The sequence below is a fragment of the Hemitrygon akajei genome, chromosome 10 (assembly GCF_048418815.1).
Source record: "Hemitrygon akajei chromosome 10, sHemAka1.3, whole genome shotgun sequence".
Taxonomy (NCBI): domain Eukaryota; kingdom Metazoa; phylum Chordata; class Chondrichthyes; order Myliobatiformes; family Dasyatidae; genus Hemitrygon; species Hemitrygon akajei.
In genome coordinates, this window is record NC_133133.1 from 139,138,939 (window position 1) to 139,155,846 (window position 16,908).

General features: G+C 42.7%; 1 protein-coding gene across 1 annotated transcript in view; it reads right to left on the bottom strand.

Annotated features, from left to right (window-relative positions):
• Window positions 1–16,908, bottom strand: part of LOC140734718 (ADP-ribosylation factor-like protein 8B-A) — a 118,403-nt gene that overhangs the window by 32,088 nt on the left and 69,407 nt on the right. The window contains exons 3-4 of the mRNA XM_073059092.1: window positions 16,501–16,574; window positions 16,115–16,208 (exon numbers count right to left, since the gene is read on the bottom strand). Of these exons, the coding sequence (XP_072915193.1) occupies window positions 16,115–16,208; window positions 16,501–16,574 (168 nt within the window). The remainder of the gene's footprint in view (window positions 1–16,114; window positions 16,209–16,500; window positions 16,575–16,908) is intronic.

The window sequence follows — 16,908 nt, forward strand, 5'->3', positions numbered from 1 at the left end:
CTCTTCAGTAAGATTGTGGCTCTTGATACTGAAACCACATCTTGCTCTGTGTCCACTTGCAATAACCTTCTGTTCCTTTGCTTCTTAAGCATCTGTGCCTCTGCCTTAAAAACATACAGTGATTCTGTGCCCAATCTCAATTAAGGAAGGGAGTTCCAAAGACGTGTTACACTCAGCAGCATTAAACAATCCTCCTCTTAAATAAGTGACCCTTATTTTGAAACCATAATCCTTAATTCTAGATTTCCCAGCGAACGGAAACCCCTCTACATAATCCTCTCCACAAGATCTTATTTGTTGAGATTGTTGAGATTGGTCTCAGCTTGAAACATCGACTGTTTATTAATTTCCATGAATGCTGCCTGACCTGCTAAGTTCCTCCAACATTTTGTGTATGTTGGTTTGGATTTCCAGTTTCTGCCAAATTTCTTGTGTTTAGAAGGAAATTGGGATGGGTAAAAGGGAATAAATTAGAAAATAAGGATAAAGCACACAAATTGCAGAGATAAAGAAAAACATTGGATAGCTCCCCATATGAAAATTCCCTAAACATGTATCTTCTAAAAGCAGTGGTCCCCAATCACCAGGCTGCGGATGAAACGATATGAGTCAGCTACACCTTTCCTCATTCTTTGTCACGCCCACTGTTGAACTTGAATGCATGCGAGATCATCAGTCAGTCATTAACCTACAACTACTCGATGAGCCAAAAACAAACGTTGCTAGAGAGTTTCTTTGGAAGAGGTGGTAGGGGACATAAAAGGCCTAACGATGATGAGACAGCTGAGGCTGTGACTGCAAAAAAAAAGAAAGCTTCCTTCAATAGAAAATACAGCTTTATGATCTGGATGATGGGGTGGTAAATTGGATTAGTAAGTATGCAGATGATAATAGGATAGGTGGCATTGTAGATAATGAAGTAGGTTTTCAAAGCTTGCAGAGAGATTTAGGCCAGTTAGAAGAGTGGGCTGAAAGATGGCAGATGCAGTTTAATGCTGATAAGTGTGAGGTGCTACATTTTGGTAGGACTAATCAAAATAGGACATACATGGTAAATGGTAGGGCATTGAGGAATGCAGTAGAATGGAGGGATCTAGGAATAATGGTACATGGTTCCCTGAAGGTGGAATCTCATGTGGATAGGGTGTTGAAGAAAGCTTTTGGTATGTTGGCCATTATAAATCAGATCATTGAGTATAGGAGTTGGGATGTAATGTTAACATTGTACAAGGCATTGGTAAGGCCAAATTTGGAGTATTGTGTACAGTTCTGGTCACCGAATTATAGGAAAGATGTCAACAAAATAGAGAGAGTACAGAGGAGATTTACTAGAATGTTACCTGGGTTTCAACACCTAAGTTACAGAGAAAGGTTGACACCCTGAAGATCTTCTCAGCTGACCTCACTATCCACTGCAGGGTCTTGTGATCTGAGATGGTGCAATTTCTGAACCAGGCAGTGATGCAGCTGCTCTCAATACAACCTCCGTAGAATGTGATGAGGATGAGGATGGGGGGTGGGAGATGGACATTCCTCAGCCTTCACAGAAAGTAAAGATGCTGCTGGGCTTTCTTTGCTATGGAGCTGGTATTGAGGGACCAGGTGAGATTCTCCACCAGGTGAACAACAAGAAATTTGGTGCTTTTAATGATCTCTACCGAGGAGCCGTCGATGTTCAGTGGGGAGTGGTCGCTCCATTCCCTCCTGAAGTCAACAACCATCTCCTTTGTTTTGTTCACATTCAGAGACAGGTTGTTGACTCTGCACCAGTCCCTTAGCCACTGCACCTCCTCTCTGTATCGTTCTTGCTGATGAGGCCCACCACGGTCGTGTCATCGGCGAACTTGATGATGTGGTTTGAGCTGTGTGTTGCAGCACAGTCGTGGGTCAGCAAAGTGAACAGCAGTGGACTCAGCACACAGCACTGGGGGGCCCCCGTGCTCAGTGTGATGGTGTTGGAGATGCTGCTTCCGATCCGGACTGACTAAGATCTCCCAGTCAGGAAGTCTAGGATCTAGTTGCAGAGTGAGGTGATTAACACCCCTCCCCCCCTTTGGCCAGTCTGCGGTGCAAAAAAGGTTGGTGACCCCTGTTCTAAAGCCATCTGTTGAAGTTCTCAGCACAGGAACAATAATAAAAAAAATGTGTTAAGTGTAACTGTTTGCTCATCATTGTACTGCATGTTTAGATCTTCTCAATTCAGGCTGAACAAATTTGGATATACACAGTATTCTGAAATCACCCACTATCCTCTTTCCACGGTCAATATCTGCTACTCATATAATGCAGTTTCAAAACTATCCAGGAAATACTAAGGGAAATTAAGTTTGATTTGTATGAACAAGGAATCGTTGTAGATATTATTTCTATTTTTAACATATCCGTATGAATTGGAAGAGAGACCAGAATAACTTCGACAAACAGCAGCTTTACCACTGATAATAAGGCACTAGAGGCAAGGCCAACAAAGAGATTGTCACAGAAGGCAGAGGAGTGGCTACTGGACTACTTTGTAGACTGGGCTATGTTTAAAGGCTCATCAGAGGACCTTAATTAATAGGCCAAAATTACCATCAACTTTACAAAGGCACATAGACATGACTGTGTCCCTATAAAGTCATTTAAAGTTTCCCCAACCAGAAGCCGTGGATGAATTAAGAGATTCACAATCTGCTGAGGACTAGATCGGGGCATTTAGGACTGACAATCCAGAAGAAATACAAGAGGTTCAGGTTTGGTCTCCAGAAGACCCAGGAGCAAAGTACTGAAGCCCTGTGCTAATCGGCTAGCTGGAGGATATCATCAACCTCTCTCTCGGCAGTCTGAGGTACACACCTGCTTCAAACGGGCATCAACCAACTCCGAAGAATGTGGTAACTTCCTTCAATGACTCTCATCCAGTAGCACTAACATCCACTGTGATGAAATGCTTCCAGAGGTTGGTCATGAACGATAACAACTCATGCCTAACCACTGACTTGGATCTGTTCCAATTTGCTTATGGTCGCAAAAGGTCAAAAGTAGATGCCATTTCATTGGCTCTTCACTCACAAATGCACGAACAATGAAGATGCATACATCAGGATGCTCTTCATTGACTACAGCTCAGAATTCAGCACCATTATACCCTCAAGTCTCAACAGTAAGCTCCAAGACTTGGACCTTGGTACCTCCATGAGCAACTAGGCCAAATCTTCCTCTCACTACTACCATTGGGCAGCATGCAGGGAAGTCTTGGTTCCCACACCTCTAAGTTCAGCAACAATTATTACCCTACAGCCATCAAGGTCTATGACCTACAGACCCACTTTCATGGACACTTTACAATTCATGCTCTCAGTAATATTTTTATTTACAGATTGTGTTATTTTGCACATTAAGACCATAGGATATAGGAGCAGAATTAGGCCATTTGGCCAATTGACTCTGCTGTACCATTTCTTCATGGCTGATCCATTCCTCTCTCAGCCCCAGTCTCCTGCCTTCTACCCCTAACCCATCATTCCCTGACTAATCAAAAATCTATCAACCTCCATCTTAAATACACCCAATGACTTGGCCTCCACTGCTGCCTGTGGCAATGAATTCCATAGATTCATCACTCTCTGGCTAAAGAAATACTTCATCTCAGTTCTAAATGGACATTATTTTGAAGATTGTTCACTCTTGTCTTAAGACTCCCTCACCATAGGAAACATCCTCTCCATATCATCACTATCAAGGCCTTTGAACATTTAATGTTTCAATGAGGTCACCCTTCTGACTTCTGAATTCCAGGGTACACAGGCCCATAGTCATTAAACGCTCCTCATATGAGCCTCTCAATTCCAAAATCATTTTCATCAACCTCCTTTGAACCCTCTCCAGAATCAGCAGGACCTGTCTTCGATAAGGAGCCCAAAACTGCTCACAATACTCCGTGAGGCCTCCCCAGTGCCACATAAAGCCTCAACATTACATTATTGCTTTTATATTCCAGCCCTCTTGAAATGAACGTTAACATCACATTTGCCTTCCTCACCAGTGACTCAACCAGCAAACTAACCTTTAGGGAAACTTGCATGAGGATTCCCAAGTCCCTTTGCAGCTCATATTCTTGCATTTTCTCTCCATTTAGAAAACAGTCTCTGCCTTTATTTCTTCTACTAAAGCACATGACCATACACTTCATGACACTGTATTCACTACATTTCATCTGCCACTACTTTGACCATTCTCCTAATCTGTCTAAGCCCATCTGCAGTATCTCTGCTTCCTCAACACTACTCTCCTCTCCACCTATCTTCATCTAATCTACAGACTTGTCACAAAGTAATCAATTTCATCATCCAAATCGATGACATGTAACGTAAGAAGAAGCGGTTCAAATGCAGACCCCTGTGGAACACCACTAGTCACCGGCAGAAAACCAGAAAAGGCTCCCTTTATTCCCACTCTTTGCCTCCTGCCAATTAGCCAATGCTCTATCCATGCTGCTACCTTTCCTGTAATGTTATAGGCTCTTAACTTGTTAAGCAAACTCAGGTGTGGCACTTTGTCTAAGGCCTCCTGAAAATCCAAGTACACAACATCCACTGATTTTCCTTTGTCTCTCATGTTTGTTATTTCTTTAAAGAATTCCAACAGATATGTCAGGTAAGATCTTCCCTTAAGGAAACTATGCTCACTTCGCCCTATTTTATCATGTGCCTCCAATACCATGGAACCACATCATTAGCAATCGACTCCAACGCCTTCCCAACCACTGAGGTCAGACTAACCAGTCAATAATTTCTGTTTTTTGGCTTCCCTTTCTTCTTGAAGAGTGGAATAATATCTTCAATTTTCCACTACTCTGGAACCATGCCGGAATCTACTGATTCCTGGAAGATCATTATTAATGCTTCCACAATCTCTTCAGCCACCTCTCTCAGAACCCTGGGGTGTAAATCATCTGGTCAGGGTGGCTTATATCTTTCGGGCCTTTCAGTTTCTCAAGCACCTTATCCCTAATAATGGCAACTTCATTTATTTCTGCCCACTGATACTTTCGAACTTCCAGTATACTCCTAGAGTCTTCCACAGTGAAGAGTAAGTCAAAATATTCAAGTTCATCTGCCATTTCCTTGTCCCCCATTACCACCTCTCCAGCATAATTTTCTAGTGGTCCAATATCAACTCTCGTCTGTCTTTTATTCTTTATATATCTGAAGAAACTTTTGTTATCCTCTTTAATATTACTGGCTAGCATACCTCATATTCCATCCTTTCCCTCATAACTTTTTTTTTTAATTGCCTTCGGGTGGTTTTTAAAAGCTTTCAAATTTTAACTTCCTGCTAATTCCTCAGTCTCCCATACGAGCCCAAGGTCATCGAACTGCAGCTCCAGTTCCTGAGGAGCTGCATCTGGGTGTACCTGGTGCAGATATGGTTATCCGAGAAGATGGCGGTCTCCCAGACTTTGCACATATCACACAAAACACAACACTGCCCCTGGAGCTACTTTCACTGCACTGTGCCCTAACAGACAAGGAGTGCAGTTCAAACTCTCTAAATGGCCCCAAAATGTGCTGCTTTTCTAATCTTCAATCATAGACCTGTGAAGCCTTCTTCTTGTGCACCCATTCACTGATTGGGCGCAATTCAAACAACTTGAAAAAGCAACACTTGGTTGCTTGTCAGTCCTTGCCTATGTTTTTTTAAAATAAATTATTATATTTCTTTCCCTGTAAATGCCTACAAGAAAATAAATGTCAAGGTAGTATACGGTAACAATATCTACTTGGATAATATATTTACTTTGAACTCTGAACTTTGATAGTTTAATATAGTTTTAAAATGAGTAGACTGAGGGAACAAAACACCATTCATATCACTGAAAGGAGAGCAATGTTTTATACTACCGCGGGAAAATCGTACATGAGAAACACAAGGTTATAGAATGTGACCTTCACGCAGTTGGGAAGCCTGTTGCTATCCAACACATTCCACTTCACTCACTTATGGAGAAACTCCACTTGAGTGACGTGCTGAAGAATGTTAGTGGATCTGACACAACTGGAGACCATTGAAAACCAACAAAAAAAAAGCCTTCTCAAAACAGAATTACTGTGTAAACATGGAACTGCACCAAATGATGCATGAATTGCACAAGAATAAACTTTCCACAAGTTTTAGACACACTGTGCACTTTTTTCCCCTAAATATGGTTACATATTTATCTGATCAATGTTTTTGATGTAATCAAGAAATTGGTACTTTTTTACACTGTACTTGGTCTTGTTTTAAAATTCAACCTTTTTAGACAAATTTAAGAGTTTTACTGGAACAAATTATTGGAATACAACTTCCACATAATCCAACATTATTTTTACTAGGCGATACTGAAGGGATAAAATTGAAATCCAAATTGAATAAATATCAGAAAGAATTCATAAAAATTGCTTTGGCAGTAGCCAAAAAGGCTATTGCAGTTACTTGAAAATCGGATTCATACTTAAGTATAGATTGTTGGAAGAATGAAATTTTTAGCTGCATTCCACTTGAAAAAAATACTTATAATTTAAGAGATAAATATGAAATATTTCTGAAAATTTGGCACCCTATTTCCAAAAAATAGGATTAAATATATAGGTGCTCCAAAGATAAAATTATTGGTTATCTGGGGAAAGAAATAAATATACATATTAAAGCTATTATGAACTCCGTGGAGCATGTGGGGATCTTCCGATATCCAAGCATTCTTTCTTTCTTTCTTTCTTTTTTCTTCTCTTTTTTTTCTATAGGGATATGTTAGGGGGGAGGGGTTAAGGGGAGGGGGAAGGGTTGATAATTTTTTTTCTTTCTGTAAGCTATTTGAAAATTCAATTAAAAAAATTAAAAAAATTATGGTTACAGATTAAAAATGTCAAGCAGCTTTCAACAAACTCAGGATGAAAATTGAAAATGTGCAGCATGAGTCCTGTTTCATTGGGAAAAAGTACTTCTGTGCTCTTTCATCTGACTTTAAAAAAAATTTCATGCTAATATCTCTCTGGGTGTTGTTCTGCTTGTGAAGTTATTATTCAGAAACCAGACGTTGCCAGGGCAATCATTAAACTCATTGTTACTTGAAACTCCTTGCTGTGTTCAAATAGATTGAGCATTTTTTCCCCCAAAGATGGGAAAATTTACAAGAAATACAGAAATGCATTGCAACAATGACTCCAGACTTCAAAGGAATGTTGACTATGAAAGTAGTTGTCCTGAGATAATGAGTCTCTGTAAAATGCAAACGTTTCCTTCTTAAATAAGAAAATCAAGGAGTCACCCTTTGGCATAATGACTTTAGTCTTGTTGATTCCACCTACCAATATTGAACGTTCAACTGTAAGTATTAAACAACAACAAAATTGAGTACATCTACAAGGAGCAGTACCACAAGAATCTAGCATCCATCATCAAAGACCTCCGCCATCCATACCATGCTCTCTTCTCGCTGCTCCCATCACAGAGGAGATACAGGAGCCTTAGGCACCATGCCACCAGCTTCAAAAACAGTTAATATCCTTCAATCATCAGGCTTCTGAACTAACATGGATAACTTCACTCCACCTCAACACTGAACTGATTCCACAGCTTATGGACTACTTTCAGGGACTCTGCAATTGATGTGTTCAATATTATTTATTTACTTATTTATTACTATTAGGGTTTTCTTGTATTCACACAGTTTGTCATCTTTTGGATTTTGATTGTTTGTCAGTCTGTGTGTCGTTTTACATTGATTCCATTGTGTTTCTTTGTTCGACTGTGAATGTCTGCAAGAAAATGAATCATAGGGTGACGTGTTATCTGCTTTGGTAATAAATTTACTCTGGACTCTGAAATTAGAAATGGATCACAGCTCCACAATCTCTATCCAAAATGCTTTTTGGCTGGGGTAAGCTTTGCTGGCACTAAAGCCACACACAAGTAAAAGGAAGATAAATAAAATAAAAAGCAAGATGCTGAGAAAAAGGTGACAAGACTTCCAGTTGATGCTACATGATGAAATAATTAAGTGAACTTTCAGAAGCACATGAAAATAAAAAAAAAATAAAGATGCCAGAAATCTGAAATAAAAATAGAACATGCCGGAAAAGCTCAGCAAGCCGAGCAGCATCTGTGGTAAGAGAAACAGAAATGATACTTCAGCCAGCATCCAAGAGAGAAAGACAGACCTCTATTTCCTGCTGGTGACTGACTTGCTGGATACTTCCAACATTTTGTTTTTATCTATCAATTAATTTTTCCACTCCAATTTCAATGACGTCTCACTCATTGCGCCACAAGCCTTCAATCTGTTGAATTAAGCAGAGCTACCACTGGATGTCTGATTCAGCACTTTTCCATGATGCAAGTCTAACTAATGGTAGGAATTGAAATGAATACAGAACCAACAATACCCGCATAGCAAGAATGAATAAATACATACTATATAAAATGTCATTAGAAAACTTACCTCAGCAAACTAATGCTCAATCGCTTTTGTTGTTCCCTTCAACAACATAACGCTATTGTATGAAGTGGGGGGAGGGGTGGCACTCAAATCAGTGCACCGACTGCCACAGTGGAGAATGACACCAGTAAATGATTTCAGTATTTTAATATTTCTGACTGGCCGCTTTCTATACTTGTGTCAATTTTCCTCTGAGCCATGGTAACTTTATTCAGCAAACTTCTGTCAAAAGGAGACTGGCATGGAAAAAGGGAAGACCCTTTTTTAACCCCCACCCCACTCCTGCTGTGCTCAAGGATGCCACAATAGGCAGACAAAAACAGAAGTGAAATGCAAGATGCTGATGATGTACAGGTCTAACTTTCATCACTGCTTCAATACAGACTTTCAATAAGATGCTTAAAGCTTTTCAGAATCAGTCTGCTAAGTATATTTCAGACTCTGTGGCAAGTGATCTACTTTCAGATGCACAAATTCATTTCAATAAACATAGAATCAGCTACTTGGGATGACTGCTCTACAAAGTGCGAGGGGGAAGACAGTTTTCACAGATTGATTTATTATAATGATGCAAACTGAGTTTGCTGCAAAGAGCTCATTCATCATTATTTCACAGTCTGAAGGTACTCAAGAACCTGACTTGGTTATGACTTCGGGCAAACTCCACAGCATCCAACAGAGACATAATTGTTAAGGGGCTGAGCAGGGTAGATGCAGAGACGCTGCACTAAAGGGCAGAGAGGAATGTATATATTTTTTTAATGCAGAGGATAGTAAATCTTTAGAATTCATGATAGAAATCAAATTCTGTGATATTAAGGGATACTGGTGCTGAGGTGTAGAAGTCAGCCATGCCCTGCTGAATGGTGGGACAGGCACTAAGGGGCTCTATGGCCTTCTATTCTATATTATATAAAATATGGTATTAGTCACCCCAACCGCAAGGTGTTCCAGCCGCTACCATCCAGGAAATGATACCGCAACATTAAAGCCAGGACCAATAGGCGGACAGCTTCTTCCACCAGGCCATCAGACTGATGAATTCATGCTGACACAGTTGTTTCTGTTATATTGACCGTTCTGATGTACATCTTACTGTACATACTGTTTATTACAAACTACTACAATTTGCACATTGCACATTCAGATGGAGATGTAACATAAAGATTTTTACTCCTCACCTATGTGAAGGGTACAAGAAATAAAGTCAATTCAATTATGTGACCTGCTTCATTAAACTAGGGACCAATGGCTATTCCTGATATTCATCAATAAAAATCAATGAGGATCATCTATCAGTTTGCTTTCTAGGAAACCAAGTTTAATACTTAACAATAGTTCAAAATTATTACTTCCTGTTACTGGAATGTTTCTCTACCATATGAACTTGGAAAATTCTGCTTTTAATTTTCAACACTACATGAACCAAGGTCAACTTTATCTGGAGGAAACTGTATTAGTGATTATTCCCTCATGAGATCTTTGCAAAACTAAATGGACACATTCTGTCAAAATTTAACTGAGCACACTTAACATTTTTCCAGTGTCACTTACAAAGAGAATGATGTCAATTATTAGTCACAACAGCAGCAGAAGAAAGCAAACACAAGAGACTCTGCAGATGCTGGAAACCCTTGAGCAACACACACAAAATTCTGGAGGATCTCAGCAAGTTGGATAGCATCTACGAAGGGGAATAACTAGTTAGGATTGGAAAAGGGGGCAGAAGTCAGAAAAAGAAGGTGGGGAAAGGGGAAGGAGTACAAGCTGGTAGGCGATAGGAGGTGTTGCTCTTCCAACCCAGGTTTGGCCTCATCACGGCATTTGAGATGGCCAAGGACAGGCAAGTCAGGATAGGAAAGGGAAATCAAACTGAAATGGGTAGCCACTGGGAGATCCTGCCTTTTGCGGTGGACAGAGTGTAGGTGCTTGACAGAACAGCGTGCTACAGTCCTGCTTAACTCAATACTTAAATGGCCACCTCAATGGGTAGTTTCAGGACTAACAGTGCAATCACTTTCCAAAGTCCACAGGGCAGTTTAAACTAACAGTGATTCCACTGCATAACTGAAGGCTCCCAGGTCGTCATAGCAGGCTCAGCAAGGTCAGAGATGTTCAAACAGAAGTGGCCATATCAAAGAACCAAATACACAGCCAGTCTTTACAAGCAGGAGCATCCCAGGTCCCTCTTACCAGCAACAGCTTTGCAGTACAGGTTTTCCACAGCTTTTAGAACCTTTACCCACATGTTCATGGCCTCAAATTTCTGTCATGTTTGCTGGTCATCATCAAGGTTGGCCTAGCTTTGTTTTCATGGACGAACAATTTCATTGACTTTGATTTAAGAATGAAGGGCTAGGCTCTCCTTCTTTGGCTTCTCACTCTTGTCCACAGTTCTACCATACCCAATGTAGAAATACAGAAGGCACTCACACAAGAGTGAAGGGTTTCAGACTTGAAATGTTATGTCTATTTCTCTTTCCACATGTGGTAACTGGCATGCTAAGTGTTTTCAGAATTGTCTGTTTTAATTTCAAATTTCCAGCATCTGCAGTTTTTAAAATTTTCCATTTGATTTTAAGGTTGTGATGGAGACCTCCGTCAGTTTCCCCATGATGACACTGCACTGGCTTCACCAGTCCAGATACTCAACATGTGGAGGCTTCACTGCGTTGTATTTAAACAAAGACAGAAGTGACGCTGGAAGAGCACTGCTCCTCCTCTTTTTGTTATGTTCATCACTGAAAGGCTCTCAAGAACCACTAACCTCAGGCAGAAGGAACAAGAGGACTAGGAAAGTAGCGGATGTTCATGATAGACAATCGAAAGAACTAATGTCTTGGGAAGTAGAAGCAACACATTTCACTTTTTCACAGGAACTAGATGTAAGCACTATATTGTCAAACTATTGTCCGCAGCTGTCTCTAACCCCATCTCTCCTGGAATCAGAATGTCATACATCCTCATCATGTCCATGCCAACTATCTGTACTAATCCCACTTTATCAGCACTTGGTCCATGGTGTTCCACGCCTTGGACACTTGTTAAATTCTGTGTGAGCTGTTGCTTCAAACACTCCTTTGACAGCGTGTTCCAGACTTCAGCTGCACTCTCAGTGAGAAAACAATCTTCTGATCCCCTACTCCTCAACTCCAACCAATACCTTGTTGTTTTAAGCAGGAAAAACTGAGTCTTGCTGTCTACTGCTGCAAGGCAAATAAACCCAGGCCATTCAGACTTTCCTCACAACTGAATAACAAATCCCAGGAATGTCCAGATGGATCCATTCTGCACCCTCTCCTGTGGCATGCATAACGGAAAGAGCAGCACCAAGTATTTGCTTCTCACTCTGTAAGAGTTCATATCCAGAAGCTTCTCAGAGAAGACACTTCAGTAGAGATTGATATTATGTTTTTAATAAAGTTATGGTAAGGAAGGAGGCCATTTGGTCCATCATTCCTGTACCTTCTCTTTGAACAAACCAACTGGACTCACTCCTCTGCCTGTTCCCCTTAACCCCTGTAGATTCTCTATGAAAGGGATGGTAGAACAGATGAGCAGGGATGAATCCTGGGAAATTAATACCCTTCAGATGTAGACATTCACAGCCTAATGGCCATGGGGCTCCAAGTGCCACAGATGGACCAACCACTGCCAAAGACCCTGGATCAGTGCTGACCTCCAGTCCAGTCTGTGCAGACTTTCTACATTCTCCCTGCGATCACACAGGTTTCCTTCTAGTGACGCTGCTTCTTGCCACTCCCAAAAATGTGCAGGTGGGCAAGCTAATGAGCCAGCGTCAGTTGCCCCAGGTGTGTCGGTGAGTAGTAGAATCCTGGGGGAGCGGCACAATAACACAGAATAGTCCTGCACAGAACCTTCAGTCCACGATGTTTCTGATAACCGCGTTGCCAATTTAAAATGTATACCTGCTTGCACATTGTCAATACCCCTCTATTCCTCGGCAGTCTTGGCCACCTCAAGTATTTGACCTGACAAGGTGCATGGTGATTTGTTAATGCCCAGTGGAAGGGAAATCTGCCAAAGCACTGTGTCCACCCTCCTCCTGCTTTTCCCAGTCTTCCTTTCAGCTCCTCCCATCTCCCTGTGCTCTCCCACTCCCAGCAGAAGGGCAAACAGGAGGATTCCAGTGGCCGCACTCAAAACACGTTTATAGTCTTATAGTGTTCGCAGCAGTGCGCATGGTATCGCTCGGAACAAACTAGGTGTAATGATCATAATGAAGCACTGCTAATAAGCATACCTGGCACATTTTGGTTTGGGTCACTGCTCCTGTCCTTGAAGAGAACAATTGTGATCTCAATATAAAGGTCTGGGCTTTGCTGCTGGGGATAGTTTAAAGCTCCTCAGAAAGAGTGGTAAACCACTGGGGATGTGGCACAGTGGTGCAGCAAGACTGCTCCTTCCTCTCAGCTCTAGTAACCCTGGTCACTCCCAACCTCAACTACCGTGTGTGGTACTCTTCCCTTCATCCACGCAGTGATTTCCTCCAGCTGACGCTGTCTCCTCCCACTTTCAAAGAGCTGCGAGCTGCCGGGTTAATTAGATATTGTAAAGTGCCACTCACGGGCGGATCTGGTGGGAACGTCAGAGAATAAAATGGGATGAGTGTCGGAGTGGTGGAAGTGGATGATTGATAACTGGTGTGGACTCCTCCTGTGTTGCGGTAGTTTGTTCATCTCGGTCGGCTGAGTGAGGCATTGCTCTCAAGGCCCAACCCCACTGCCATTCCAGTGATCTGTTCCTCACTGCTTTAGCCCAAAGTGGAGAAGACGCAGCTCACAAAATTACTTCTCCATAACCCTGTATTGAGAGGATTGGTTGTAAGTATTGGGAGAACGTCAATGGAGATGGTGAAAGTGCTGGATGGTTAGGACTGGGTAGTGTGTGTGTGGAAATGCAAGTGCATGAGAGAGCAGTACACATGGTAATCCATAGTCCACCTCCTACCAACCGCAGACCTGCCCCCAGTTCCCTTGACAAATGAATCCTTCCTCATGGATCAGTGCTTCAACATCCCCTTCAGACTTCCTGCGAGCTTTCTCCCTTTCCGAAGCTCCCGTCTCCTCTTTGGTAGACACTGTATGTTGCTGCTGTCGTCCAGTTGCCAGAGGACCAACACTGTTCCCTGACCATGGTGCAGCCAAGTGTCAGCAGCTCTGCTGAGGGCCGAGACCCTTCGTCAGGACTGAAGAGGGAGGGGGCAGGGGCCCTATAAAGAAGGTGGGGGGAGGGTGGGAAGGAGAAGGCTGGTTGGTGCCAGGTGAAAAAACCAGTAAGGGGAAAGATCAAGGGGTGGGGGAGGGGAAGCAGGAAGGGGATAGGCAGGAGAGGTGAAGAAGGAATATAAGGGGAAAGCACTATTGGTAGTAGAAGGAGGCAGAATCATGAGAGAGGTGATAGGCAGCTGGAGGAGGAGGCAGAGTGAAAGTGGGATGGGGGAAGGGAGAGGGAGGGAATTACCGGAAGTTGGAGAATTCAATGTTCATGCCAAGGGGCTGGAGACTACCCAGATGGTATATGAGGTGTTGCTCCTCCAACCTGAGTTTGGCCTCATCAGGGCAGTAGACGAGGCCATGTAGGGACATATTCGAATGGGAATGTGAAGCAGAGTTAAAGTGGGTGGCAACCGGGAGATCCTGTCTGTTGTGGCGGACGGAGCTCGATGAAGTGGTCCCCCAATCTGTGTTGGGTCTCGCCGATGTAGAGGAGGCCACAACAGGACCACCGGATGCAATAGATGACCCTAACAGACTCACAAGTGAAGTGTTGCCTCACCTGGAAGGACTGTTTGGGGCCCTGAATGGTGGTAAGAGAGGAGGTGTAGGGACTGGTATAGCACTTACGCTAGCAGGGATAGGTGCCAGGTGGGAGATCTGAGGGGAGACATGTGTGGACTAGGCAGTCATGGAGGGAACAATCCCTGTGGAAAGCAGAGAGGGGTAGAGAGGGAAAGATGCGCTTAGTGGCGGGGTCCTGTTGAAAGCGGCGGAAGTTGCAGAGGATAATATGCTGGATCTGGAGGCTGGTGGGGTGGTAGGTGAGGACGAGGGGAATTCAGTTCCTGTTGTGGTGACGGGAGGATGGGGTGAGGGCTGAAGTTTGGAAAATGGAGAAGATGCGGGTGAGGGCAACACTGATGCCACAACAGACAGGACCTCCCGGTTGCCACCTATTTCAACGCTGCTTCACATTCCCATTCGGATATCTCCATACATGGCCTCCTCTACTGCCATGATGAGGCCAAACTCAGATTGGAAAAGCAACATCTCATATACCGTCTGGGTAGTCTCCAGCCCCTTGGCATGAACATCGAATTCTCTAACTTCCAGTAATTCCCTCCCCCTCCCTTCCCCCATCCCACTTTCACTCTGCCTCCTCTTCCAGCTGCCTGTCACCTCTCTCATGATTCTGCCTCCTTCTACTACAAATAGTGCTTTCCCCTTGCATTCCTTCTTCACCTTTCCTGCTTATCGCCTCCCACACCCCTTGATCTTTGCTCATTGGTTTTTCACCTGGCACCTTCCAACCTCCCCCCACCTTCTTTATAAGGCCCCTGCCCCCTCCCTCTTCAGTCCTGACAAAGGGTCTTGGCCCAAAATGTTGACTGCTCGTTTCTATGGATGCTGCCCGACCTGCCGAGTTCCTCCAGCGTGTTTGTACTTGTTGCTTTGACCGCAGCATCTGCAGTGTTCTTTGTGTTTAAGATGAAGTTGCGTCTCTCACAACTTTGTTTGGGAAAACACACTAATTGTGCTGCACAAGCAAAAGAACATCTGTAGATGCTGGAAATCAAAGCAACACACAAAATACTGGAGGAACTCAGCAGGCCAGACATCATCGAGAAAAAGAGGCACATTTCAGCCACATTTCAGGCTGGGACCCTTCAGCAGGGCTCAACATCAGAACTAATTGTGCTGGACTCATTTTGGACTAAGGAGTTCTACTGAGAAACAGGTGTAGCCCAGTTTTTATGCATATGATACCAATATCTGGTGACATGATCATTTCTTCCCTATCTCTGTCCAAGGTCTTAAAAGCTATTATACAAACACAGGCTTTCTCTTTAACAGTCCTGGTGTATGTCAGTGCCACAGTCAAGGCACGTCTGTCTTTAATATGGCTCCTGGATGCTAACACTTCAGTTGATAGCTTCTTACCATTGCTGTCTCTCCTTTCTTTTGCTCTCCAAAGGAGACAGACAAATTCCACTCAAGGCTGTTTTCCCATTCAATTTACAGAAACTGAAAGATCCCTCTTGAATTGTTTACTATTCAATTGTTTAACCCCATGCTTTCTCTGTGGAAAGGGACATAGCCTCCACTTTGCAAGTGCTAACAATGGCAGGGTTTCAAGACAGAGCTGATGGCGCAGGGAACTAACTTCAGATGCAGGACACCATGTCGTCATTTGCAGGTGCTCAGAATTACATTGAGTCTAAGAGGTTGCCCTCCAGAAAGATATACTGAGAGTCTATACCTTCACAAAAGTTAGAACAAAATTATATTAAAAATACAAGTATTCCAAAATCAACAGCAAGGTTTCCGAAACCTTACAAGTGGGCCCTTTTGTGTTACTTTTCAGGTAATATGGAAAGCAATCTAAACATACAGTATGAAAGAAAGGTTGACTTACAGGAATTCCTTGCAATTGTGGTTTATCTAATAAGTTGTGGAGTTCGTTCTTTGAAGCTTCAATCTTTTCAAAGTCTGCAGCATCCACCATGTAGCTAAAAACAAGCATCAGGAGCACTGGTCAAGTACACTGCGAAAGGAAGCCTTAACAAGCACGAGAGGGAGAGCAAGGGAGAAAAGGAAGTACACCAAGAAGGGGCTAAAGGACAAGAAGAGGGGAGAAGAGGAGGAAAGGAGAGAAGGTAGGAGAGGGAGAGAGGAAGTTGAAGAGATGGTACGAGAGGCAAAGAGGAGATGAAGATGAGGTGGAAGAGGACTGGGAGAGGGTAGAAGTGGAGGACAGGCTCTATATTTTGAAATCATAAAATTTTCAGTTTGTAAACTCACACAATAGCATTGACTCCTCGGCAGTAACGTTCCCACATACTTCGGAATCTTGGCTGACCACCAATGTCCCAAATCTGTGGGGGAAAGAGTACACAGATGCATTCAGCATAACCTTATTAAACAGGTAAAATAAGAACACTGCTTCCAATTGGAAAATAAGATGCAACAGAGATGAATCAAATTTTCTGTGAGTAAAAAACATTCTGCACTGCAGTAAGGTTAATCATTTTTATAGCTACCAGTACCCATGACAAATTACCCCACTGCAATCTGGTGATTACTCATGGTGTTCTTCAACTATCATCCAAAACATTTCCACTAGCACATCCTGGACAAGATTGAATTCAGATTAATAAACTTTTTGGAAATATTTAAAACAGGAAGTGAAAAACAACTTTAAAGATATTG